Source organism: Mustela lutreola, chromosome 15, assembly GCF_030435805.1.
Source record: "Mustela lutreola isolate mMusLut2 chromosome 15, mMusLut2.pri, whole genome shotgun sequence".
Lineage (NCBI taxonomy): Eukaryota > Metazoa > Chordata > Mammalia > Carnivora > Mustelidae > Mustela > Mustela lutreola.
In genome coordinates this window covers 5,275,753-5,302,238 of record NC_081304.1, presented here as the reverse complement: position 1 = coordinate 5,302,238, position 26,486 = coordinate 5,275,753, and the positions used below count along the sequence as shown (strand labels likewise).

The 26,486-nt window shown below is 56.9% G+C and overlaps 1 protein-coding gene across 7 annotated transcripts; it reads right to left on the bottom strand.

Moving 5' to 3' along the window:
* Positions 1–1,468: 1,468 nt before the first annotated feature.
* FBF1 (Fas binding factor 1) lies at positions 1,469–24,821 on the bottom strand. Of its 7 annotated transcripts, none has more exons than XM_059150252.1 (31): positions 24,609–24,819; positions 24,423–24,512; positions 23,632–23,717; positions 23,042–23,069; positions 21,978–22,019; positions 20,235–20,328; positions 19,125–19,185; positions 18,359–18,409; positions 16,338–16,479; positions 15,803–15,880; positions 14,905–15,024; positions 14,458–14,596; positions 14,196–14,329; positions 13,346–13,445; positions 11,829–12,308; positions 10,613–10,711; positions 10,177–10,265; positions 9,949–10,007; positions 9,037–9,192; positions 8,839–8,939; positions 8,505–8,711; positions 7,752–7,859; positions 7,528–7,667; positions 7,321–7,439; positions 6,388–6,510; positions 6,109–6,294; positions 5,497–5,673; positions 5,279–5,416; positions 5,070–5,187; positions 3,305–3,414; positions 1,469–2,710 (listed from the first exon to the last, which is right to left on the bottom strand). In XM_059150252.1, exons 3-31 carry the CDS (start codon positions 23,632–23,634, stop codon positions 2,627–2,629), a joined length of 3,486 nt encoding a protein of 1,161 aa, XP_059006235.1. In that variant the 5' UTR covers positions 23,635–23,717; positions 24,423–24,512; positions 24,609–24,819; the 3' UTR covers positions 1,469–2,626. The 7 variants fall into 7 exon arrangements, with proteins under 7 accessions (XP_059006235.1, XP_059006233.1, XP_059006237.1 ...); XM_059150250.1 differs by having other exon boundaries at positions 24,449–24,512; XM_059150254.1 differs by having other exon boundaries at positions 8,505–8,708; positions 24,449–24,512.
* Positions 24,822–26,486: the final 1,665 nt, after the last annotated feature.

The following is a 26,486-nucleotide window of genomic DNA, read 5'->3' as shown; positions in this document are numbered from 1 at the left end:
GAGATATTTCCCACGGCGTCGAGCCCCGGAAGTGCCCGGTGGCCGGCGGGGCGGAGCTTCGGGCAGTGAGGAGGCGTGCGCTGCAGCCTGCCCCTCTGCAGAGGGCACCGAGAGCCTCCCAGCACCGAGGCAAGCGGCGCGCCGGTCCTCGAACCCCGGCGTCTTGTGTCCTAGGACGCTCCAAGGACGGGCTCGCTTGGAACTGAACTGTTTGAAAGTTGAGCACGGATTTCCACATGCATCAGTGGAAGCAAATAACGAGCACGGATGGCTCTTGAAGTGGAAGGAGGGCCCCTACCCCCCACCCCGTGTCTTTTCTCATTGTCACTTAACACCTGTACTTATGTCTACAGCAAAATGGGTTAAGCATGTTATGACCTCCTGCAGTTTATAACTTTGAAGGGAGAAGGAGCAGCAGCTACACAACTGTGTAGCCCTCTAGTCTGTGGGCTGGGGTAAAAATTGATGGAAAGAGAAGTAAGCTACCTCCCACACCTTAATGCCAGGGGCAGGGACACGGAGCAGTCAGAGGTACTAAGTATCATTACAACAAAGGGCGGTGACCCGTCTCTACTTGGCTGTCTCATCCAGTGACACCACCCAGTGGTCCAAGCCAGAAATCTGGGGGTCCTCCTCCAACCACTTCCTTCCTGACCCTCCATGCTAGACATCAGGTCCTGTGGGGTCACGTTTTCATGACACCTGACTGCCACCCCCAGGAGTGCTGTCCTCCGTCTCCCCTGCAAGCAGCCTTCTCACCTGCCCCCTCCAGTGTGTCCCCAGCCTGGATGTGGTTTCTAAAGTGCAAATAGAGGCTCACCGTTTAAGAGTGAGTGCGTACCCGCTGCCCTGAAGGTAAACGAGGCCATACAGACTGGCTTCCTAATTCTACGCTCATTTCTCTTTGTCTTGAAGGCCAAGCCCGCCCCTGTGGGTCTCCTTGCCCGGTGTCCCTTCTGTCAGGGGACTCAGTCAATGTCAGCTCCTGCCAGCTGTGCCCATGCTTACAGCCCTGCAGCTCTTCACACAGGGGCAACTCCTCTAGGTGTCTGTGGAGAGACGAAGCCGAATTCCCAGCTTCATGATGTTTCCAAGGGGACACTGATGCTTCCCTCCCCGGTGGAGGCACCACCCCAAGCAGCAGCTTGGAGATCTCGTGCCCCACAAGAGCTCAGTGTGCAGCATGGTCTTCTGGAAGGAGGCAGCGGAATGAGATGGCTGAGACACTGGGGCTTTGGAATCTGCCTCCAAGAAGAGGCCCTGCTATTTACTGTCACCTTGGGCAGGCGATTTAATCTCCCCAAGCCTCTGTCCCTTCATGTGTGAGGTAGGACAGAAGTCAGTGCAGCGATTCCAGAAGGTCCCAGCACCAGACAGCTTCACAGCAGTAACGGTGCTATAAGGGAACCTGTCTAAGAAATAAGCATAAACTCTCAGGAGTCCCGGCAAGTTCTAACAACGCAGTCGCTAAGAATACACCAATTTAATGGGTCCAAGACGAAGGCTGGAAATTGCTGGTAAATGAAGATCCTTCTGAAAGCGGTTCTGAAGGAGCAGAGAGACAAACGCAGCCTGCTGGTACCCCTCAGCCTCGTCCTGCTCTGCCCTTTGTCCTCCAGGGGAAGGTAACCAGTCGCTGGCCGAGGGAAGCCGCTTCAGGAGTGACCGTGGTTCTGTTAGTGGAATCCATCCATCCTCGAGTTTGTTGAGACAGTTGCCAAGCCGCCGCCCCTCTCCCGGCACCCCCGCAGGGAGAAGGGCAGAGGCGCCCTCCCAAGGGGCAGCAGTCTGGGTAAGGCCCCATGGGGGTCCTCGGGGCTCTCCACCCCCCACCCCAGCTGCAGCAGGGGCTCCCTTGTCTTTGGCCCCAGCTGCTCTGGCTTCGTAGCAGGTGGACAGGAGAGAGGCCTCTCTACTGGTCCCTCACCTACCCCACTGTCACGCCCAGCCCTGCCTCTGGGAAGCCCTCGTTACAAGAAATGACAGGCCAGAGTTTGTGAGGGCTGGTCAGTGAGTCGGGCAGCTTGGAAGGAAGCGGGGACTTTCTGCCAGCCAACCTGAGAGCACAAGGCTGCGAGGTAACACCTGGCTGGGAACGTGCCCTCCCTGCCTCCTCTGTGACCCCACTCGCCTCCTCGGTCAGGAGGATAGAAGGCGCCTCAAAACATGTGCTCTGACTCTATGTCCCAGTTAGGGAGGCAAGTCCGTGCTGTCTCAGCTGACCGCTCAGACAGGGAGGCCAAGAGCCTACCCGTGGTGTCTCTCAAAAACACTCCCCTGCCTCAGAAGAGGCCCAGGAGAAAACATCTCCCAGCCACCTGCCTGCTGAGGATGGGGGGGGGGGGTGTGGCCCACGGAGCCCAGTGAGCCCTTGGATCTGAGCTGGAGGCCCGGGGGAGGAGAACCGAGGCTGTGGCTGCCTGGGTCATGGGGCACCCTTGGCATCACGTCTCCCCAGAGGCCACTGGTCCTCAGGCCCTAGAGGCTGGATGTGCTCGCACCCTGTCCCCAGAAGAAGCTGTAATCAGGCTGTGGGCGCTCCCTCCTCAGAGTCGGCAGCCAGGGCAGCTGTTGGGGGAGAGCTTTCCGGGGTTGGAGGCCTCCGCCGAGCAGCCAGCGGTGCCCTTCAGGCTGAATGGGATGTCATATTGTAGGAGGCTTTCTTCAGGGTCTCCAGGAAGAACTGCTCATTCTCCAAGAAGTCACGGTCCTGAAAGCAGAACTGGGTAAGCAGTGCCCCCCCTCCCCGGATCCCTCCTGCACCCCCTTCTGGGAACAGGGATGCTGGCTCGCAGGACTGAGGGCCACTTGCTCCCTGGCTCTGGGATGCAGTGGGGGTGGTGGGGGCACAGAAGTGAGACACAGCCATGGTGAGGCCCCTTGTCAGCACATGACTTCACCTCTGTAAGCCTGTCTCTAAACCGGGGATAATAACATCACCCGCCTATAGGACTGGGGCCCTGGGGATGGGTAGGGGCTCGTACTGCACAAACAGCTTTCAGCACGGAGCCTGGCACCCAGGGAATGCTCCGTAAGTGACCTCTCCTATCATTCCGATCACAGGGTTACTGGGAGGCTCAACCAAGATGGTGTAGGTGCTTCCCACAGAGCCAGGCCTGGAGCACGCGTCTTAGACATGCTTGGTGGGCATTCGGCCCATTATTCCGGGGTAGGGGGTGCTCAGCCCTCCCTGCAGCCAGACTGGGCTCCTTCCTGCCTCCCACCAGTGGGAAGAGAGGAGCCCTGGGCCCCAGGGGGCAGTGGGCAGCTCAGGCTGGGGCCGCCTGCTACTCAGGACACTTACCTGCTCAGCTGTGTGCCTCAGCAGCACCAACTTGGCGTGGAGGTGCGAGGGGCCCAGGCTGGTGGGGGGTCGGCCGCACTGGGACGTGGTGGGAGCAGGAGCCACAAAGGCTGCAAAGGTCGGGGCGGAGGAGGAGGTCAGGGGTGGCGGCGTAGCGGAGACAGCAGAACAGCCACAGCTTGACCCCTGGAGCCTTTCGCCATTGTGGTGGCAGCAGCCGGGCTAACCTTCTGGGCACTTCCACCGATTCTCAAAAGCCTTTGAAAATGCTCATGGGCGGCGCCTGGGTGGCTTAGTTGTTAAGTGTCTGCCTGCAGCTCAGGTCATGATCCCAGAGTAGTAGGATCGAGCTCCGAGCCCCACATCGGGCTCCCTGCTGGGCGGGAAGCCTGCTTCCCCCTCTCCCACTCCCCCTGCTTGTGTTCCCTCTCTCACTGTGTCTTTCTCTGTCAAATGGATAAATAAAATCGTTAAAACAAAACAAAAACAAAAAGAAAGATGCTCATGGGATCCTACCTGGCAAGTCCAATGCTAGGTATTTTCCCAGCAATAATCAGGCAAAAGTGTAGAGAGAAATAATCAGGGAAATAATCAGGCAAAGGTGTAGAGAGATATATATATATATATATACAAACACTTCCATTGAGGTGTTGATCTTAGTGACAAAAATACCCACTCAGTAGGGAATCAATAAAAACACAGAACATAACGGACAACGATGCTGATCAAGAATTATGGCCAGGGGCGCCTGGGTGGCTCAGTGGGTTAAAGCCTCTGCCTTCAGCTCCGGTCATGATCCCAGGGTCCTGGGATCGAGCCCCACATCGGGCTCTCTGCGTAGCAGGGAGCCTGCTTCCTCCTCTCTCTCTCTCTGCCTGCCTCTCTGCCTACTTGTGATCTCTCTCTGCCAAATAAATAAATAAAATCTTTATAAAAAAAAAAAAAAAAAAAAAAAAAAAAAAAAGAATTATGGCCAAATGTCAGGTGCCTGGGTGGCTCAGGGGGTTAAAGCCTCTGCCTTCTGCTCAGGTCATGATCCCAGAGTCTTGGGATCAAGCCCCACATTGGGCTCTCCGCTCAGCAGGGAGCCTGCTTTCCTCTTTCCTCTCTCTCTCTGCCTGCCTCTCTGCCTACTTGTGGTCTGTCAAATGAATAAATAAAATCTTAAAAAAAAAAAAAGAATTATAGTTAAATGTTTAATCACTGATAGGAAAACATGTTGCTTGTGCATGTTTCTGAATGAAAGAAATCAAGGTAGAAAACAACGAAGATGATCTTGATTTCTTTTTAAAACACACACAGTGTAGAATGCTGTGCCCCAAAACGTTAAAGAATGAGGTTGAGGGACGCCTGGGTGGCTCAGTTGGTTGGGCAGCTGCCTTCGGCTCAGGTCATGATCCCAGCGTCCTGGGATCGAGTCCCACATTGGGCTCCTTGCTCCGCAGGGAGCCTGCTTCTCCCTCTGCCTCTGCCTTCCACTCTGTCTGCCTGTGCTCGCTCTTGCTCACTCTCTCTCTCTCTGACAAATAAATAAATAAAATCTTTAAAAAAAAAAAAAAAAAAGAATGAGGTTGAGAGTAACTTTTTACAAAGCAGCTTTCCTCTCTCTTATCTCTTAGTTTTCCCTAACAAACGTGTTGCTTGTGTAACCAGGGACTGGCGAGAGGACTTGAACAGGCCCCGACCTCCAGTGGAGGGAAGCTGCTCTGGGCACTGGCCCCCCGCGGCCGGCCCAGCCCGCGGCCCATCCTTTGGAAGCACTCACCACTCAGGCAGGAGGCTGCCGGGCCCTGGGTCCTGGGGAGCAGCATCGAGGGGCTGGAGGGCAGGTCCTGTCGGACATGGTCCAGCCGCAGCCTCTGCTGGGCCAGACTCAGATGCTCCTGTCCCCGACCCGGAGAGAGAAGGACGTGGCTGTGAGGGCGGGAGGTGGGAGGGGGTGGAGGGGCTGGCCGGAGCTGGGGGGTGGCTTGCCTGGTGCACGCGCTGCTCCTGCTGCCACAGCCGCTCGTGCTGCTCCTGGACGAGCTGCAGCCGAGCCTGTTGCTCCTGCTGCACCTGCCGGGCCTCGCGCAGCGCCCGCTGCCCCTCCTCCAGCTTCTCCGAAGCCACCTGCAGGAAGGCCCCGGGGTCAGCGGCGGGGGCTGTGGGGGGCTGTGCGGGCACCCCCCGCCAGCCCAGCCGCCAGGCACCTGGCTCATGCTCTCCACTTCCTCGGCGTGGAGCCTGGTGCGCAGGGCGGCGGCACTGATCCTCTCCTTCTCCAGCCTCAGCTCCTGGCGCTCCCGCTCCACAGCCTCCCTCTCGGCCGCCAGCTGATCTTCCTTGGCGCGGAGCTCACTGGCCCTGATCTTTAGCTCGGCTTGCTCCTGGAGACCGCAAGGCCTTGGCTCCGTGCCCCCCTCCGGGGCAAACTCCCCCCACCCCCCTCCTCCGCGGCTCCAATCCACCCTGACTCTGGGGGAGGCGGTGGGGCAAGGGAGTCCCAGGACAGGTCAGAGAGGTCTGGGGCCAAGCCTCGGGGCTGCCTCTCACCCCGGGGCTCAACTCGTCTGAACCCCAGCCTCCTTGCTTCTAGAATATCTAAGGGGAACGTGATGACGACTGAATGCGAGAACGTGTATAAAGCACGGAGGGCAATCAAAGGAAGCTGTTATTACGAGATTATTGTTTTCATTTCTACGCTCCTGTTATCTCCAGGCACTCTGCTAGGCGGAATGCATCCCCAGAGAGGAGCAGTGGGGGCCGGGGAAGGAAGGGCAGGGCTGCTGAGCTCTCGGCTGCCCTGGAGGTTTGTGGTCTACCTTGGCCAGGGTGACGAGGGTGCCCTCCCGCTGCGCGTCTGCCTGCAGCGCCCTCTCCGCCTCACGCTCGGCCCGCTCCTTACTCAGCTTCTGCTGGGCATAGAACTCGGCCCACTCGGCCGCGAGGCGCCGCCGCTCCTCCCCACACTTGTGCATGACGGACTTCTGCTCCTCCAGCAAGGCGCTCTGGCACGAGGGGGCCCGGGCACGGGGTGAGCGTCCTTAGGCTTGTGGCAGGGGTCACCGCTACACCGCTGTACCCGGTGTGGTTGCACTCACCTTGGCTTTCTCCAGCTCCTCCCGCTCCATGGAGATCTGCTGGACCATGACCTTCCTCTGTTCTTCTAGAGCACGCTGCATGGACTCCGCCCGGGACTGCTCTGCATTCACCCGCCATCGCTCCTGGGGGCCAGGTGAGTGCTGAGAGCACACGTTCCCTGGACGCTCCGCCCGCCCCCCTGTCCGGCCTGACTGCGCCCCAGGGAGCTGTGCAAACCACCCCCGCCTCCGCCTCTCCCACACTATGCCCCAAACACCTCTAGAGAGAGGTGCAGGAGGACAGGTGCCGAGCCGGGCTCCCAGGGCCCAGCTGCTGGGGCTGGAAGCCCGGCCCTTGGTGAGCTACACCAAGGCCTAGGAGCTCCGCGCTACCGCCGAGAAGCACTGGGCCGCCCCACAGGGCTGAAGAGCAGCCACAGCCCTGGTCCCCAAAATGCCAGCTGTGGCACTCTGCCTGCCCATCTCCCGTCCACCCCAAGGGCAGGTGTGAAACGGTGTATGCCAGGGACTAGGGGCCATGCTAGCATGAGCTTAGAAACTTGACTGTGCCTGGCCCGGGCAGGAGATTAAGTCACCAGAGGAAGAACTGAACACGTAGGACTCACAACACAAACACACCTGTTATCTCATGCTGATAAGTCTAGGGGAGAGACAGGAGCGCCTCGGTGGCCATCTCTGGCCAGTGGGTAATTTAAATTCTCTTCTATTTGCTAACTGCATTTTAATTTTTTCAGCATAATATATCACGTTATAACCCAGCATGAAGGAAAGGATATGCAGGAGTTCAAAAATGCATCTCTTAGAGCCCAGGGGGCACAGGCTTCAGTGGATGGAGGAATGTGACGGGCCTGGGCAGGAAAGGCGGGAAGGGGAGCGCGGGGGGCATCCCTGGGGTGCCGGGGAGACAGGCCCTGCCGGCGGGAGGGCACGCACCTGCTCCAGCAGCCGGCTCTGCTCATTCAGGCGCGCCTCCATCTTCCCGATGATCTCCTGGAGCCGGCTCCTCTCCTCTTCCATGTCCCGCTGCTGCTGGCCCAGCCTCTCCTGCAGCGCTGGGGGGCCACGGGGCGCTCAGGGCCCGCCCACTGTCCCAGTGGGATGGAGGTGCAGGGAGTGGGGAGCCCATGGTCCACCTGGTACCTCGGAGCTGCTGGTCCCGCTGCCGGAGCCCCAGCTCCCGCTCCTGGGCGGTGGTGAGGTGCGAGGCCTCCACGCGGGAGGACAGCTCGTGCAGGCTGCTGGAGAACTTCTCCATCTGCTCGATGATGCCGTTCAGGGACCTGGGGCCGTGGGGACTGGGTCAGTCTGGCCTCGGGGGCCCAGCCCTGTGACTTGAGCCGGTGGGGCCCGGACGGCGCCCATACCGTGTGTGGGAGGTGGCGCTGGTGACCGCGTCGATCTCTCGGTCCTTCAGCAGCTTCAGCCGCTGCAGCTGCTCCTCGTGGTCACGGCGCATCTCCAGGATGGAGGCCCTGAGGGGAGGGGAGGCAGTGAGCACGGGCGCTGAGCTACGCCAGCGGGCTCGGCAGTCAGTGCTCGCGAGGTCCTTCCTTCTCGTCCTCCTCCAGGCACTGCCTCTGCTTCCCTGGCTCCCCATCCTTGTGCGTGTTGGGACCTGCATGCCACAGGCATTCTAATGGGGAGACTCCTTCTGTGACTTAGCAAAGGACACTTGACGTCGGTGTGTAGGTAGCCTTTTCCCGTCCGGCCAGTCTGAGAAGTAGGGAACAGCCTGCTCTGCCCACCGACCGGCTCCTTTATGTGCCCTTTCTTGGTTTTGTTCTCATCCAGACGGGCGCCTGGACGGACACGCCGGGCCCAGGAGTGTGAACCTCTTCCACAGTCTGTCCGTCACCAGACTCGGGCGCTAGCAGGCGAGGGCCTGGCCCTGTGCTGAGCTGGGTGGGGCCCTGCAGGGATGCCCATCCGGCTGCTGGAGGAGGGCTGGGCCCTCCACCCAAAGGGGGCACTGGGCCAGTGTGCCTGGCCTCGGTCCTCACGTGGAAGGGAAGGGGTCGCGCCTCTGCTGCTCAGCCACAGCTCAGGGTCTCAGACTTCCTCTGGCTGTCCTCAAAGACAGCCGGGCTCTGCCTGTACCCCCAGGGCCTCGCCCTCACCGCTGCAGCTCCCGGAGCCGCTCCATCTCCTGGTCCTTCTCTTGCATGGCAGCCGCCAAGCGCCGCTGGTGCTGGGCTGTGAGCTCCGCGCGGGCCTGCTCGGCTTCTTGGCACTGTGACAGATAGCGGGCCGACAGCTCCTCTTGCTCCCGCCGCAGCCGCTCATCCCGTTGCTGGTACGAAGTTTCTAGCACCTTCACACGGCTTCTGCCAACAAAATACACAGCCATGGGGCTCAGAGGGTGAGGGCGGACAGCCGAAGAGCCGCTCCGGGCACATCGGCTAGGGCCGGCCCCGAGGCTGGGGAAGCCCGGGCGGGAGGAGCGGTGGGCACCTGTGAGCATTCTCGATGAGCTCCAGGTCGGCCTGGTGCTGCTGCTGCAGGCTCTCCAGCAACAGCCGCTGCTGGGCCCGCTCCAGCTCCAGCTTCCGCACCTGAAGAGGGCGGGAGGGTGGGGAGGTGGGCTCCCTGGGCCACCCTCCAGGTTGCACAGCCTTGCCCCCCGCAGCCCGGAGCTCCTCCGTCCTTCACCTGGGCTTCTAGCTCCGCCAGCCGGGCCTGGCTCTGCAGAAGGTCGGCCTGGAGCTCGGCGGTGCTGCCCCGCAGCTGCACCTGTGCGGCCAGGAGCTGCCTCTGATATTCTGAGCCCGGCAACAGGCTCCGCGCCAGGGACTCGGGGAGCAGGGGCTGGAGGAGAGGGGGAAGATGGTCCAGGTAGGGCACAGGGACTCAGCGGAGCGCAGCTACCTCCGGCCCTCCCAGGCCCTGCTCCTGATCTGTGGCCGCAGATGGGGACCGAGATGTGACACCAGGAGGCCGAGGATGAGGCCTTGGAGTTGTGCGGTCGTTGTCCGTCCCGTCCTCCCTCAGCACATGCTCCCCAGCAGGTGTTCCAGATTCTTAGAGCAGCAGCTGAGCCCCAGCAGCATCTCAGCTGTGACAGAAGCTTCCTTTGGCCAGGCCGCGTGTCCAGATGTTGGGCGCCTCTGGACTTCCTGCAGGCTGCCCGCTGCCCACCACCTCCAAAGGTGCTGCTGGGTTCCTGGGGCTTGGTCTCTGGGGTCTCCTCCCGGCCAGGCCCAGAGGTGACTGCCTCCCACGCCTGGGGAACAGGCGGCACAGCAGGGGGAGGCGGCAGCCATAGAGGCCGCTTTCTAGACGGAACAACGGGACACCCGCGGCCCTGCTTTCTGATTGGGGGATTCCTGGCTGCCCCCGTACAGATGCCAACCTCTACCTCCCTCCCGGAGTTGGCAAAGTAGCGGCCACATCTGCCTGACAGTGGCGAGGCTAGAGGGTGAGGGAAGCGCTGGCAGGGGGCATCAGACCCGCCGACATGCAACTCCCTGCAGGCCATCGGCTCAAACCACGGCCGTTGCCTCTGAGCACCGGAGGGTGGCTCCGTGGGCCCGAGGCCTATTCCTGTGTGTCCGCCCTGCCTACCTGGATGGGCACAGGGGGCCCTGGGTGTTCCTCGGAGCTGGGGACACAAGCTGCGGGCTCTGAAAATGAGCAGCAGAGAAGTGAGCAGGAGGCCCTCCCAAGGCCGGGAGGTCACATGTGTCCCTGTGACTTCGGGAGTCCGGCCCTATTTGTCTTCCCAGACCCCAAAGGAAGTTCAGCACCTCTTCCCCCGACAGAGGGGAAGCACAAACAAAGCAGAAAACCAACCAGTGCTGCAGAGGTCTCCGAGAGCTGTCCCCCTCTCTGGGTCACCTCCAGGTAGGGTCAAGGCAGTCTGGTTCCACGTCACAGGGGACCTGAGGACACAGAGATTGCGGGGGGCAGTGGTGGCAAGATGAGCAGCCTGCTGTGTAGAACACAGGGAGGCCAGGAGAGGGTTGGCGTGGGCTGTGAAGGAATAGGTTCAGAGAGCTGACTGGAAAGGCCTGGTGGCTGGCCATTTACTGAGAATGAGGACTTGGTCGCATAAAGGAGACGGGGCTGGCTTCAGGTCCCCTCGGTGGGTAGGCCCCATTCAAGGTGTCAAATACCATATGTCAGATGCGCTGAATCGGAGCCCAGCATGGCTGCCCCTCATCTCTAAGGACGGAGGCCCATGCAGGCCCAACCCAGCCTCTCACCCGCCCCGGCCCCTGGGACATACCTGGAGGCGGCAGGCCTTGTTGGTAGCTTCTGTGCCGCTGTTCCCAAGGGCCCTCCAGCGGCTGCTTGCTCAAACACCTGAGTGCTGGGAACAGGTTGGCTGAGGAAGTAAATGCTACAGCAAAGGTGGCAGAAGGTTCCGTTAGGCTGGACATGGCTGGGCCGGGACAAGGCCAGAGTATGAAGCTGCTGGCCATTTGTCCCCTCAGCGCCTCTCCTGTTCCATCATCCATCTTAGGAATTCTCCTCCTGAGTCTGAGCCCCTGGGCTTCCACGACCCCTTCCTGATGGCAGAGCCTGCTAGGACACAGTGGATGGCAAGGACCATCTGTTGACAGTCTAAGGAAAAACAATCCACACCTTGCAGACACCAGAGTTAAGTTCAAGTTCAAGGCCTTATTCTGGCCCACATGGTTTTGTTGAGTTAGACCGGGGCTCTGCTTACTCTCTGGCCAGGTCCAGCTCCCTTTGGACTCCTCTCTTCTGCTGTCTGTGGTTCCCGCCCACCTTGGTTGGCTCTCAGGGCCAAAGGGAAGCTTTTCCCTCGGTTTCAGATGGAGGTCAAAGCTACTCTCCTCCTTGACCTCAGCCCTGGGGTTGGGTTACGTCCCCGGCCTGTCACACAATTGCCTACTTCACCTCTTCCTCGCTCGGGCCACACGGCATCTTGCCACTTCCTCCAGACGATCCCAGTCTTGCCCTCTTGCTCCGAGAGGTCACTCACTGTCCTGCCCGACAGGACTGCCACTTGGTGGCTTTTCCCAGGAGTCGCCCCTTACCCACTGTCTTCTCTGGGACTCCCCCAAAGCACGAACACATGTCATGTCCCTTAGCTCAGGCCAGCAGAGGCCCCAATAATTTGGACACGGGATTTTTTGGGACCCCAAGGGCACCGTGGGCAGGGCCCTTGCTCAGAGGCACCAGGATGGCTGCGCCTTCGTCACATCAGGTTACCCTCTGTCCCCACCTGATCAAGTCAGCCCTTGTGCACACGGCAGTCAGGGTAGGAGTGTCAACAGCCCCCCGCCTCCGATCCCCTCATGTCTGCACCGGGGCAAGGATGGGGAGCTCTCTCTGTAGTGTCCGGAGAGGTGAAGAGGCACAGCTAAGAGGCGGCGCAGGCCGGCACTCCTGACTGAGGCACCGAGACGGGCAAGGTTGGCCCCCCACCCCCCTAACCCGGCCTTCCCTCCCTTAAATAGAGGCCAAGCCTGTACCTGCTGGAAGGGGGACTTCCTACTGCCCCCACCAGGTTCTTCTGGCCTCTGGAGGCCTCCGTGTGCTCCTCCCTGGCCAGACCTTGCGACTTCTTCCGGGACAAGGCGTGGCTCAGCCAATCCTCTTCCTCCCTCTCCTCAGACGCTCCCAGCTGGGAAGCCTGGCTGGCTTTGGCAGGGAAACCCGCACCCTCCGTGGGTGGCTTTGGCCCCACAGAGGAGGAGGGCAGTCCAGCTGGGGCAGAGTGCCGGCTTGGGGCCGAGTGCTGGCTCTTGGAAGGGGGCATGGAAGGAGTGGAGAGTGCGGAGCCTCCCCTCTGAGGCTCTCTGACGGGAGAGGAGGGGAGCAGGTCGGCATCCTTGAGGCCCAACCAGTCGGCTCCTCCCTTCCTGGGGTGCGTGGGGCTGGAGGCCGCTGGCACGCTCTGCATGGAGCCTGGTTCCCCCTTGGTGTCTGCACCACCTTCTGCTAAGAACCTACTTCAAGACAGAGAGGAGGGGGTCTAAGACAGGGCAAGCAGCCATCCTAAGAGCCCCCCGACCAGCCCTTCCCTCTGTGGCTCCGGGCTGACTCCATGGCCCACATGAAGGAGTGAGAGGTTCCCTGGGGCTCCGTGCAGCCAGCCGCCGCCCAGCGAGCACAGTGCCCACGCCAGCTCAGGCGCAGTGGCCAGCTGAGCGCTGCGGGTAGAACGCCATCAAACGCAGACATCTTGAATTCTACCACGTGAACAGGGGACAAGTCCACCCCTAGCAAACAGCACCGAAGGACCACCATGGGCACGTCCAGAGAACAATGAGCTAGAGCAAGTGGTTTAGGTTTTCCCAACAATAACGTCTGTGTCCGTTTATTTGGCCACTGCCTAGAAGCATTACAGCCCCTGGCAGCGTGTTCTGAGGTCTAAGAATGTACTGGAAGTGGGAGAAATGTCAATTCGTGTGTAGGGTTATCTAGCTCGGAAGTGGCTGGCGAAGCCAACACAGCGTGGCATTGACACACGTGGCCGCTTACGCCTCCTCAGTCAGTTTGAGATTATTTCCAAATAGAAGACTGAAAATGTATCCCGGGAGAAAAACTCCAGATTCTGAAAATTCTATCCACTAACTGGAAGTTTTGCTACGCACAGGGATGCGCCTGCAGCCAGGCATCACAGTGGACCCCACGGCTGTTCTGGGGGAGCAGGTGGCGGGCAGGAGAGGCCACTAAAGTTCACGGTCTCCCTACCCTGGGACTGAACCACCTTCAGTGAGGTCGGCTGACCTCAGCTGTTTACGGCTTTAAGGGTTCCAGGTGGTGCGGGGGGCACCTCCTCCTTTTCCTTTCAAGGAGGCCGGAAGGAAATGGGCCTGGATGGGCAGGACCGGGCAGACCGCCCCCTGCTTCAGCACCCGCAGACAGCCACCCCTGGGCCTCGTACACCTGGGTCCCCAGTAGGACTGTTGGCGGGATGGGGGAGGCTGGGGCCCCTCCTCCTTCCTGGTGGGCACCTACCAGGCTCTCTTCAGGCCCTGCTTACCTGACCGACTGCCGGCGGGACTGGCGGCCCTCGCCGGAGCCCACGGTGGGCTGATAGGCCCCAAAGGTGAAGTCCTCATCGCCCCAGGAATCTTCCTTGTCTAGAAATGAAGAAGCCTATGATCTTGAGCAAGGGAATTTGACGCTTTTGCGGCTGCAGAGCTCTGTTTGAAAAGACTGAGTGGCGGGGCGCCTGGGTGGCTCAGTGGGTTAAAGCCTCTGCCTTTGGCTCAGGTCATGATCTCGGGGTCCTGGGATCGAGCCCCGCATCAGGCTCTGCTCAGCAGGGAGCCTGCTTCCCACTCTCTGTTTGCCTCTCTGCCTACCTGTGATCTCTGTCTGTCAAGTAAATAAAATCTTAAAATAAATAAATAAATAAAAAGACCAAGTGGCTAGCGTGATATGTCAGCAAGTGTGTAGGGGTGAAGCTGCCATAGGGGAGGCAGGGTGTGAGCTCGAGGCCTCAGGATCCTGCACACTGGGCATCACCTGTGAAAAAGGTACCGGTGGGGTCCTGCCCCAGGCCGTGAGAATGGGTTCTCAACAGCTGGCCCCTCGGCCGACATTTGGAGAAACACTGGTCTAGAGCGATCTTTTCCAAACTGTGGGCTGCTACTTATCGGCAGGTCAAGAAAACAATTCCGTGAGTCGCAACCAATGTATTTACACATCTGCTAGTGCAAAAATAAAAAAACAGAACACTGAACACGGCAGTGATCGTCCCGTGACTCTTGCCCCGGTTACGACAACATGTGTCGTGATACACGCGGTTTCTCATTACGGGCTGCAGTACGAGCGTGGTCTAGGAGCCCCCCCGCACCTCACTGCCCCTGCCCCGCAAGCGTCCTCACCCTGGGGCCTCTGGTACTTCTTGTCCAGCTTGAATTCCCTGTGCTCCCCAGTGCCCGGACGGGCCAGGAGTTTGGTGGCAGTGCCCCGACCCAGCAGCTCATCCAGCCTGGAGCGAGCAGGACGGGGCGCTTCCCTGCGGGACGGGACACACGCTGGTACACGTGAACGCGGGGGGCGCCGGAGGCCCTGTGCCGTGCCCGCCTTCTAGCGGGCCCCAGGCAGCTGTATGCACTGGGGTTCCCCGCTCCTAAGGACCCTTACTGGTCGCCCGTCCGCCTCCTCTCTGCTATGGGGCTGTCTCCAAACCCCAGGGTAGCCACAACATCATCTTCTTCATCAAACAGCACTTCTTCTTTCTTTCGGATCGGGGTGTCCCCAGGAGTGAGCGGGATAGATGGACCTAGAGGACAAAACGCAGCGCACAGGTGCCCACAGCCCATCGTGCCCTCAACTATGGTGTCTGAAGGGGTTGAGGGGGGTGCTTCTCTGCGACCTGGACCTCTGGGTGTGGCCGCAAGCAGTGCACGTGTCTGGTCTGCATGCGGGATCTGACTCCCCTCACCACCCCAAGGCTCCCACACCCCACCCCCTTGTTCAGAGACACTGCTAATCTCTTGGTCCAGGATCTGAGACCTGTGGTCCCGGCCTGGTGGGGTCTCTGGTTGGGCCAACTGCCTCTGCCCAGGACAAGCACAAGCCCATACTAACCTTGATCTCTGACTGGGGCTGGGCTCTTTTCGGAAGTCATTTTACTCTCGGTCTCAGGGGACTTCTTGGTGATTCCTTCCTCATCGTCAGAGAGCAGTCCTGCCAATGGGTCTTCCAAGTCTCACAGCCAGAAGGGAAAGCACAGGTCAGACTGCGTGCTTTGTTCAGGAAAACAAGCCCTAAACCATGTTGGTTGGGGGGGCGGCTATCACTCTAGGGGAGGTTTCTAGCTGCTCTAATACACGAACAGGCCACTCGGTACCCAGAGGACACACATCAGCCTTGGCAAGGAGACAGGGAGCTGGGGAGCAGCCCTGGGCCTGCCTGGGAGCCCCCAGACTCTGTTGTCTGTGCAGCCTTCTGGAAACGTCCCCCAGGCATCAGAAGTGAAGTAAAACATTCATGCATTTAGAAAAGGAAGGGAGGGCGCCTGGGTGGCTCAGTGGGTTAAAGCCTCTGCCTTCGGCTCAGATCATGATCCCAGGATTCTGGGATCGAGCCCCACATCGGGCTCTCTGCACAGCAGGGAGCCTGCTTCCCTTTCTCTCTCTCTGCCTGCCTCTCTGCCTACTTGTGGTCTCTTTCTCTGTCAAATAAATAAATAAAATCTTAAAAAAGAAAAAAAAAAGGAAGGGGAACTCTTCTTATGCTTTATAAAACCATCAGGTTGATATCTGGCTTCAAAGTCTTGCAAATAAGTGACCCAAATCTCCTCCACCCAACACAACACCATCAATCCCTCCCTGAATTCCTGAGGAGCTGAACCAGTGGCCCGCGCGGTCTGCTCCTCCTCTGACACACAAGGCAACCTGACCCCAGGAAGCGAGTGAGCATTCCCAGGATCCTCCACTCTCAAAACCAAAGTGTCCCAGAAGCGTGACCGCAGGGCCTACCATACCTTCGAAGGAAAACTTTCTGTACTGATGCCCAAAGCTGCTGGTAGAGGGAGGGGGCTTCTTGGCGGGAACAGCATCTCCTGTAAGAAGCAAACAGAAGGCAACGTCATAAGCTTCGGCCTCTCCCAGCCAAGGTCCTGTCACACCATGACAGAAGGACCCCGGGATGGCATGCCCTTCTGCCTGGGGGGCTGAGTGCTCATGGCCGTGGAGAGGACACCTCCCTAGTTCTCAAACAGGCTTCTGCCAGGGAAACGTGGTCTGGAGCCACCTCCTGTCCCCCAATCACATGTCACCCCAAACAGTCATGGACTTGGGAGGTACACAGGCTCTCACCACATTCCCCAGCTGAACTCAGATGGTTTCTCCGGGAGCTGCCATGTTGAACTCAGAGGGCCTGGAATCACACTAGGGAGGGAGGAAGCTGTCCCCTCCCCGACCACAGAGAGAGAAAACCCACAGGAATGAGAGCTCCCTTCTGAGTACCTTCCCGGTCCCCAGAGCGTCCCTCGATTCAAGGAGCTCTCTCCCACGCACCTTTCTCACTGGCTGTCACTATGCTGGCAGGTTTGGGCTGACTGGGCAGCTCTTCTTTCCCAGGACCCTTTGCAGCTTTTTTGCTAGAGGCCAGGTTAGACTTCTTCAGACCTAAGAGATCGGCATCCATGTCGTCCAGGTCCTGGAAAAGCGGGAGGGAGGGAGGACTCCTGAGCGATGCTCAGCTAGGCGGTGCTGAATGCCCCTGTGTTCCGAATGGCCTCGTGGTGATCCGGCTTCCATAGTCCATGGGGGACAAGTGGGGACCTGGTGTGGGGAACTGACCCTGACTGGCTTGCAGAACAGGCGAGAGGCCGGGCCGAAGCACAAGGTCCCCACCGGCTCTGTCGCAGAAGAGCCCAGACTCGGGTGGCACCTCCACGCCACTTCCGAGCAGGGTCACCAACACCCGGTCCCCACAGCTTCTCACATGGGCTTAGTAAGTGTGTGGGGGGGGGCTCTCTTCACAGTGGGAACAAGACAGCAGGACCCCAGAACTGAAGACTCCCAGAGGGACTGCCGCTGGGCCGTGACAAAGGGCCAGGCACCCGGCCAGCAGAGGAAGGCCGTCAGGGCCTCCCGCCACCACCCTCCCCTGCACAGACTTGCCAAATGTTGACCCTCACGAGGGGACGAGGACTTCCATCTGGGAGGGCGCTTGGCACCCCCGGGGCAGAGGTGTGACGAACACAGGGGAAAGGGGAAACTATGCAGGAAAAAGGGGAGTTGGGAAAGAAACCTGGATGATGGGGAGGCCAAGCGAGCTGGGGGGTGCGGGCCCAGCTCATGGGTCTGGAGGGGGAGACCTGAAGTCACCACCAGCAGCTCAGAGGACTGGAGGGCTGCGGCCAGGGGGGCCGACAGGCAGGCCCTGGGGGAAGAGTGATTTCAAGATGAGGTTAAAAAGGCTGAATATGGAGCCAAGAAGGGAACAGACTCCAATTCTTTAGCGCTCCCTTCCCACGCCCTCCACCCAAGGCTGAAAGCAAGCGCTCAGCCTCGGCCTGGGACCAAGAGTTAACAAGAGGGACGAGCAGCATGAGGTCAGGCGGGAGGGTGCTGCTGGCCAGCAGGGCGGGCGAAGTCAAGGCGACTTAAGGTTTCAGACCTTGGGTAGGCCACCTGAGCCCTGGGGGATTATCTTATAAACTCTACAGAATTTATGTCTTAAAATTCCATTCCCAAGCTTAGCTTTGGGCTTGATCCCATGAGCGCACAGCTAGACTGAGGGGGCCTTGGCAGAAGATGTGAAGAGAAACACAGGGAACAATCAAGAAGCAGCCTTAGAGGGGTGCCTGGGTGGCTTAGTGAGTTAAGCCTCTACCTTCGGCTCAGGTCATGATCCCAGCTGGGGTCATGAGATCGAACCCTGCATGGGGCTCTCTGCTCAGCGGGGAGCCTGCTTCCCTTCCACCCGGCCTACTTGTGATCGCTGTCAAATAAACAAATAAAATCTTTTTTTTTTTTTAGAAAAAAAAAGATTTTATTTGTTTATTTGACAGATAGCGATCACAAGCAGGCAGAGAGACAGTCAGAGAGACAGAGAGAGGAAGGGAAGCAGGCTCCCCACTGAGCAGAGAGCCCGATGCAGGGCTTGATCCCAGGACCCTGAGATCATGACCTGAGCCGAAGACAGAGGCTTAACCCACTGAGCCACCCAGGCGCCCCAATAAATAAAGTCTTAAAAAAAACAAAACAAAAAAGCAGCAGCCTTAGAGGAGATAGTCTCTCCTTCTTTTCCCTCCGTGCAGTTGTGTCTCTGAATGGGAGCCAGCCCACTGCACTTGGAGCCTGGTGCGTGACCATGGCTCCCAGGGCATGAATCTCCAGGCACCAGGAATATGGACTTCTATCCAGAAGGACATGAAGGGCAGCAGCTCATGGATGAGCTGGTCTCTCAACTAGGAAGGGCTCGGGAACACAGATTGTAAAGGGAAGCATGCGAGGGACAGGGAAGGCTTGGCACAGGACATTCCTACCGCCCGCTCCCGCTCCCAGAACTGTGCAAGCTGGTTCTGTACCTTCATCGTCTGGAGCAAAGTCTGTGGGTCCGCCTCTGAGACGTCGGACACCTAAGTCCGCGGGAGGGCAAGGACACATGTTAGCTGAGGTCCAGTGAAGCTCTGGCTCCTTGTTCCCTTGCTTCTGCGACGGCTGAGAGCTGAGCAGCGGCAGAGCCCTGCCAACGGGGCACTGGCAGGAGGTCCTGCCTTCTGCTGGGACTGAAGTGTCCCCAGACGTCAAACCTACCCACGTGTGGAGACCCAGAAAGCGCTGCCACTTTCCGTCCCTCCTCAGTGGAAAGAACCCTTCCACGACAGGCCGTGGCTATGCCACTTCCCAACTATGCAACCGGGCAGCCGGGCAGCTTACTGGGGGAAGCACACTTATAAGGGGCAACACCCGAGACTCCGACACTTCCTGGGAGCCCCACTTCCCAGCTCATCCCACTGGGAGGAAGGAAAAGCCCGTTGGGTTCATATTTGAGTCCACTTGGCAGCCCTTGGGTATTATTTTAAGAACACACTGGCGGGGCACCTGGGTGGCTCAGTTATTAAGCATCTGCCTTCAGCTCCCAGGGTTCTGGGATCGAGCCCCACGTCTGGCTCCTTGCTCGGAGGGAGGCCTGCCTCCCCCTCTCCCACTCCCCCTGCTTGTGTTCCCTCTCTTGCTATGTCTCGCAAAACTTCTAAACCTTTGTGTGAGCCACTCCCGGCCACCATCCCCATGTCACTGCTTCTGGGGTCGGGGGTAGGTGGGGTAGGGAGCAGGGTGGGCCAGGCTCACCTCAGCGTCAGGTCCTGTGAGGCCTGCCGTGGTGCTGAAGGCGTAGTCCTCCAGGAGGGACCTGCGAAGAGATTGATAGATAAATAAAATAAATTTAAAAATCTTTAAAAACAATCTGTTAAACCCATGTGGGGAGCATAGCATTGATGACAGACCTGTCTGATCGCCATGCGGGACACCTGAGACCATTTCAACACTGGAGATCGACTGTACTTCAAAAGAACAAAAATAGGGGCGCCTGGGTGGCTCAGGGGGTTAAAGCCTCTGCCTTCGGCTCAGGTCATGATCTCAGGGTCCTGGGATCAAGCCCCACATCAGGCTCTCTGCTCCTCAGGGAGCATGCTTCCTCCTCTCTCTGCCTGCCTCTCTGCCTACTTGTGATCTTTGTCAAATAAATAAATAAAATCTTTAAAAAAAAAAAAAAAAAGAACAAAAATAGCCACAGGATGGAAAAACAAGTGTTAACAACAGATAAGAGAGGAAAAACAGAGACTCTTGGGTGGCTCAGTCAGTTAAGCCTCTGCCTTCGGCTCAGATCACGATTCCAGGATTCTGGGATCAAGCCTCGCGTTGGGCTCCTTGCCTGGCAGGGAGTTCTGCTTCTCCCTCAGCCTGCTGCTCCCCGTGCTTGTGTGCTCTCTCTCTCTCTTTCAAATAAGTAAATAAAATCTTCAAAAAATAAATAAATAAATAAAAAAGAGAGAGGGAGAGAAACAGAAGTGCATTGGCTAAGATGAAGGCGGAGGGCAGAGCACTCAGAAAACTTCCTCTCAAATGTCGGAGCAATTTGGAAGAACAACCTGAAAGGCACGGATCTAGGCCAATTCTCTTACTCTGGGGTTGAGAACACTGATGCTCAGAGAGGTTCGGGAATCATCCAAGATCACACTGTAAGGAGCATTATGGGCGGGACTGGCAGCCAGGACTTCTGAGCCCTGGTCAGCTGGCTTTCCACTCCTCGGGTTCCTTCGAGGCCAAGGGGCGGAGGGGAGGGGAGGGACACCGGAGAGCAGGAGCGGGGCACACAGCAGGTGGAAAGCGGGGAGCATGAAGAGGTCACAGTACTTGGACTGAAGGGGTGATAGTCACTCAAGCCAGGCCTGCTCTTACTTCGTTCTAGCCCTGGAAGAAGGGAGCGTCTGGCCCACCCCTGTGGCGTCTCGGGCACGTGAAGCTAATTTAACAGGCTCCTCAGGTAGGGTCACTGCGAAGAGAACAGAAATGATGCCATTTGGTTAGTGAACTGGAGTCAGAAGAGGACTAGAAGTTCCCCCACCAAGCTCTCCCAGAAAAACCTCCCAGGAGGTTCACCCTAAATGCCAGTGGGGGCCCACTAAGGAGCCCAAGTCCACTGCACCCCACGAAGGGCAGGAAGAACGATCCACTTCCAGCACCCAGAGCTCTCGGCTGGAACACAAGGCCCAGGCTCCGTGGGTTCTTCTGGGCCAGGTTGGGGGAGCCTCAGCCCGGCCGCCCCCAGTGAGCTCTCCATGCCCCAGGAGCCCTGCTCCTCAGTACAGCAGAGGGGAACATGCACCATATCCAGAACATGTAAGAAACTCTTCCAACTCAATAGTAAAAACACAACCCAAGTTTAAAAAAGGATCTGGAGAGACCTTTCTCCAAAGAAGATACACAAATGGCCAATACGCCCATGAAAAAGATGCTCAGTGTCATTGATCACTGGGGAATTGGACACCACGAGCAGGCAAGGGTGGGGGGGATTGGGGGGTTGGGGGGGCTGGTGCCGGGCCATGAGGAGCGCGTGTGACGGAATGAGCACTGGGTGTTACTGGAGAGTCACTGACCTCCACCTCTGAAAGGAAAAACACTCTGGATGTTAATCAGTTGAATTTAAATTTAAAGAGATGAAAAAAAAAAACCCACGATGAGATGCAACTGTATCTGTCCACATGAGGGCGGGCCTGATCAAAAAGACAGAAAATCAGCAAGAGTGCGCAGGGGATGTGGAGAGACTCGAACCCTCCCAAGCTGCCGGTGGGAAAGCAAAATGGTGCGACTGCTGTGGAAAACGGTCTGGTGGTGCCACCAAAAGTTAACCACAGAGTTACCATATAAATGATTCCATCACTCAGGATACGCCCTCAAAAGACCTGAAAATGTATGGCCACATAAAAACGTGTACTTGAACGTTCCTGAGAGCATCACTCCTAAGAGCCCTGCCCAGATGTGGAAACCGCCCAGGTGTCCACCTGCTGTGATGGGCAGATGGTCGAGCCACACACTGGGAGACGGTCCAGCCACAGGAAGGAATGAAGACAGGAGCGGCTCAGCGTGAGTGAACCACGAGAGCACCGTGGTGAGTGAACCAAGTCAGGTGCAAAAGCCATGTATGGAGTGATTCCGTCTTGTACGGTATTTCTAGAACAGGGAGGGAACGTGGCTGTCTAGGGTTGTGGGAAGGGAGAACAGGAGTGACTGCTTATGGGTGTGGCGTTTCTTGATGAAAGTGTTCTGAAATTAGATCGCAGTGATAATTATGTAACTTTGTGAACATACTAAAAGCCAACAAATTGTCCACTTGAAAAGAGTGAATTTTCTGTGAATAAGATTTCAATTAAAAAAAAAAAGGAGGGGCGCCTGGATGGCTCCACTGGTGAAGCGTTCAACTCCTGATTTCCGTTCAGGTCATGATCTCTGGGTCATGAGACTGAGCCCTGAATCAGGCTCTGCACTCAGAGAGGGGGCGTCTGCTTGGGATTCTCTCTCTGCCTATCCCTCCGCTACCTGCCCCACTCTTGATGTTTCTCTCAAATAAATAATAGATCTTAAAAAAAAAAAAAAAAAAAAAAACAAGACTAAATCAAGGGATTCTGCAGAAGGAGCACTTACTCTCGTCCCCTAAAAGGTCACCAAGGACATCATCAATGGAGCCTAGAGCAAAGAGAAAAGGAACCGTCACGACTTCAGGAGGAAAGAAAGTCCTTCACAAGCCTCCTGACTTGAGACCTCCTCCCAATTCCAGGCTCTTTACCACCAGAGCATTCAGATGCTGGGACTGGGACCCAGCTCTCTCTGCGTTAACCATGAGACATTTCCCAACTCTCTAGCAACAGATCGCAACGCCTTGTCGAAGGACCCCAGGGTAGAAATGGAAAATAACTCTCTCAAAGGGTAACGGTGAGCATTTTCAGGAGAACCTGCATTCTACGGGACACACTGGCCAACAAGCCAATCTTCCAGACTCTGAATAAAGCCCCGTGTGCTTCTTTGAGAAAAGCGTCCATGATTTCTAGGCACACACAAGCCTCTTTTGTGCCAATAGCGTTCTCATGCCCGTCCATCTGAGACCTCCCCCTCCCCCAGTACTGGTCTTGAGACATACCTCCTTGGCCACTTTCCGAAGGGGGGGATCTGGGGGTAACCCAAAGTACAAGTACTAAATGAGGATTTGCACCCAGCTGAAGTGCCTTTACCATCCTCAATGCCAACTGTATACTTCTTGATATGGAGCCTGACAAGGCGTCCCTGGGGCCTCACCCCTATTTATTCCTGGATTACTCTGAGGGCCAATAGGCAGCACAAGGAGTCTCCTATGAAGACCAAAGCTTCTTGTGCAATTATGGCAGAAACTGGCAAGACTCATGTCAAGAACATTTAGATACAGGGGTGCCTGGGTTAAAGCCTCTGCCTTCGGCTCAGGTCATGATCTCAGAGTCCTGGGATCGAGCCCCACATCAGGCTCTCTGCTCAGAGGGAAGCCTGCTTCCTCCTCTCTCTCTGCCTGCCTCTCTGCCTACTTGAGATCTCTGTCTGTCAGATAAATAAATAAACAAATAAATAAATCTTAAAAAAACAAAACAAAACATTGAGATACAGACATGTCTAGGTTATTTTTGGATGAAAGATGGGGTATTATTTTTGCCTTAAGGGTGATATCCAATTTTTCCACTTACCTTTCAACCCCTTCTTGGTTTTTGGTGCCTAACATTGGAAAAACAAATCACATTAACAAAATCAGAACAGTGAACGTGGCTGAAACCAAGAATACAGAATAAATTGTTGTGCGTTTTGCCAGGTCACCAGAGGAAAAGGAGCACCAGTGGCATTTAGAGACAGAAGCTCTTTGTACTTTCCCAGAGTCTCTGAGAATAGACTCATTCAGAGCACGGAAACAGCCCAGCTGTGGACTCCACTGTGGGCGCCATGGCAGGGGGCGGGGGGAAGAGAAGAGGAGAAGTCTCTCCTCTTCCCTGATTTCCAGATGCCACCTGCAAACCCTCCCAGGAAAGAGGTAACACGACTGGGAAGGTTTTCCTCTCTTCTGTGTCCCTGACTTCTCAGCACCAGCAAGGGACACAGACTGCTTCCGGCTGGCTATCCAGAGGTTCAGAATATAATAAGTGTGGTATCAATTCTACCTCTACCTCTCATCATTCTTCTCCAGGGACCATATCCTGGTCCTTGTCACCCAGCCCCTAAAGATCTCCAGGCAGTCAAGACTGTGGGGGTGGGAGCAGGGGGTGAGAGCCTGCATTCTGCCTACCATCTCAAGGCTCTGGGAGCTGCTTGTAGCTTGTTCACGGCGCTGTCCAGCTCATCGGAATTCTGCTCACATCAGGCTCATTCTCCCTAATGAAGAAAATTCAAGTGGTTGCTTAAAAATGATGTAGCTTCAGGGGCGCCTGGGTGGTTCAGTGGGTTAAAGACTCTGCCTTTGGCTCAGGTCGTGATCCCGGGGTCCTGGCATCGAGCCCCCGCATGGGGCTCTCTGCTTAGCGGGAGGCCTGCTTCCTCCTCTCTCTCTCTCTCTGCCTCTCTTGTGATCTCTGTCGGTCAAATAAATAAATAAAATCTTAAAAAAAAAAATGATGTAGCTTTAACAGTGCTTGGGTCCAAGGCCCATCAAAGTGTCTCTCACTTTACCCCTTCAAGGGTTTAAAATCTAGTTCCATAAATTAAAAATTCCTGATAGGGAGAGCTACTTAGATGAGAAGCAAAGTGCTCGGGGTGACTTAACGAGCTTTCCGGAGGCCTGGAGATCACTCACATAAAGTGCATTGGTCCTCAAGTCTTACCCTTGAAAGAGGGTGTAGGAGATGGTAGGTACCCACTCAGAAAGGAGCTGGGTGCCTGGCGCCATGGCCCATACAGAAAACCAGGCAACACCCACGGCCACATTTGTGCATTCGGCACAAGGAGCGGATGTGAGCACTGGTTTTACTCGTTGAGACTATTTTCACCGACGGTGGAAAATTTCCCCTTCACGCTAACTGTAAAGCCGACTTAATCCATTAGCAGCCAAGGGTTTGCCTCAGACTGTCACCCTCTCCTTACCCGACCTGAGCATCACCAAGACCGACCTTCCCATGCCTCGGAAGAAAGGAGTCAGAGGGGGTCATCTCTGTTTGTCGGGTGTTGCAGGTCCTGTTAATAGAATGCAAAATTCATCTGAAATTACTTACAGGGGCCATTCTGAATGTTTGTGTTTCTCTTTCTTTGTAAGGGCAATTTTCACACGACCTACAACTCTACAGTTTTTGTCTCACACCACATCTGAGAGCTTCTGCCACCTCCTAGGGATTCCGACCCAGCCTCTCAGAGCGGGGGGGGTCGCTCAGAAGTTTGCGAAGGCCAAAAGTGCCACCGGGTACCATCGCGTCATCGCCTCTGCTCAGCCAGGTCCGTGCCCGGCATTTAAAAATCCTTCCGGGTCACCCTCTAGGTCCGGAGGCTCCGCGCCCCTCCCTGCGTCACCCCCTCCGCGCGCCCACCCCAGCTCAACCCCTCGCGCCGCCTCCTCCCCTCCCAGCCCCAGAGATCTCCCGGGTTACGCGCCATTCCCTGCGGAGGCGCAGCCGCTAGCCATAGCCGCGGGTCCAGACCCCACTCGAGCCCAACTCGCTTTGGCCTCCCACGCCGGAGCCCCGGGGACGCCAATATCTCAGTCGCTCGAAGTTCCAGAGAGCGGCGAGGCGCGAGGCATCCTGGGAGTTGTAGTCCTCGGTCTGTTCATTAACCAGAACCAAAGGAGCAGGGAACGCTGAGATAAACTACATTTCCCAGAGTGTCCCGCCACGGCCGTTAACCTCTGTTCGCGGCCCGGCGCGTTGCTAGGAGCTGCCTCCACGCCACTTGGGGAGAAGGGCGACCGGCTTCAAGGCCGTTGGGTTTCTTCCTCTCGCAGGCCCCGGGGACTGTCGGGACCTGGGTTCCAGTACCTCCTCTGAAGGCTGACCCGTGGCCGGGTGGGGCATGAGAAATGTATTAAGACTGAAAACTGACGTGTGAAACCATGAGCAATTATGTGTCCCACACCTCAAAGTTTAGGGAAGTGGCTGACGACCTACTGGCTCCATTGTGAAAATCAAAGCGGCGGGCGCCTGGGCGGCTCAGTCGGTCAAGCGTCCACCTTCGGTTCAGGTCACGATCCCAGGGTCCTCGCATCAAGCTCCGCATGGTGGACTCCCTGCTCCGTGGGGGTCTGCTTCTCCCGCTACTTCTCTCCTCCCGCTGCTTGCTTGCTCTCAAATAATTTTTGTTTTAAAGATTTTATTTGATAGAGATCTCAAGTAGGCAGAGAGGCAGGCAGAGAAAGAGAGGGGGAAGCAGGTCCCCTGCTCAGCAGAGAGCCAGATGGGGGGCTCCATGCGAGGTGAGATCATGACCTGAGCCAAAGGCAGAGGCTTTAACCCACTGAGCCACCCAGGCGCCCCTCAAATAATCTTTAAAAAGTAGTATCAAAACGGTGGAGCCAGAACAGAACCCAACATGGTCACCCAATAAAGGCACATAACACGTGTTAACCACAGGTTTTATTGAGGATTTTTTTCAATTTTACAAAGGAAAAAGGTTTGGCTTACCCACAGCCCCACGCCAAGCAGGGCTGCCGGGTCACAGCTGTCCAGTCATGGTTCAGAAGTTCTGGCCCCGAGCACCTCCTCGGTACTCGCACCTGCTCTGACAGGTCCAGCCAGGGATGGGTAACAATACATGCTAAATGCATCTTGTCAGGTAGGAACCAAACGCAAACCCTAACAGTAAAAGGGGGGAAGGGAGCAAGGAATTATACACTCTGAAGAATACAAGTAATATCCTTGAATCTACAGCAATTGGAACTAAAATGTTTACAAAGTAGTGAGCAGTCTGAACGTTATGTGGAAGGTTGTATGTTGGCTACCTGAACTGTGAAGTAGTCAACTGTATTGTGGCAAAACCACCTCTTTTGGTTCAGAATTCTTAAAATCCCTCCCCAATTTTTCATGATCTTCCTAAAATAATCAATGGCCCAATTAAATGTGTTGTTTAAAAATTTTTTGAGAGCCAGTGAACAATGGCGAGGAGGAGGGTTAGAGGGAGAAGGGGACTCCCTGCTGAGCAAGGTGCCTGACACAGTGCTCG

What these genes read in the sequence shown, in the direction of transcription:
- FBF1 (XM_059150252.1), bottom strand. An exon ending in AGCCCCAGTCAGAGATCAAG is followed by an intron (nt 14,597 to 14,904) that starts GTTAGTATGGGC and finishes TTTGTCCTCTAG; the next exon opens with GTCCATCTATCCCGCTCACT. An exon ending in CGGCTCCGGGAGCTGCAGCG is followed by an intron (nt 7,860 to 8,504) that starts GTGAGGGCGAGG and finishes CCCTCCCCTCAG; the next exon opens with GGCCTCCATCCTGGAGATGC.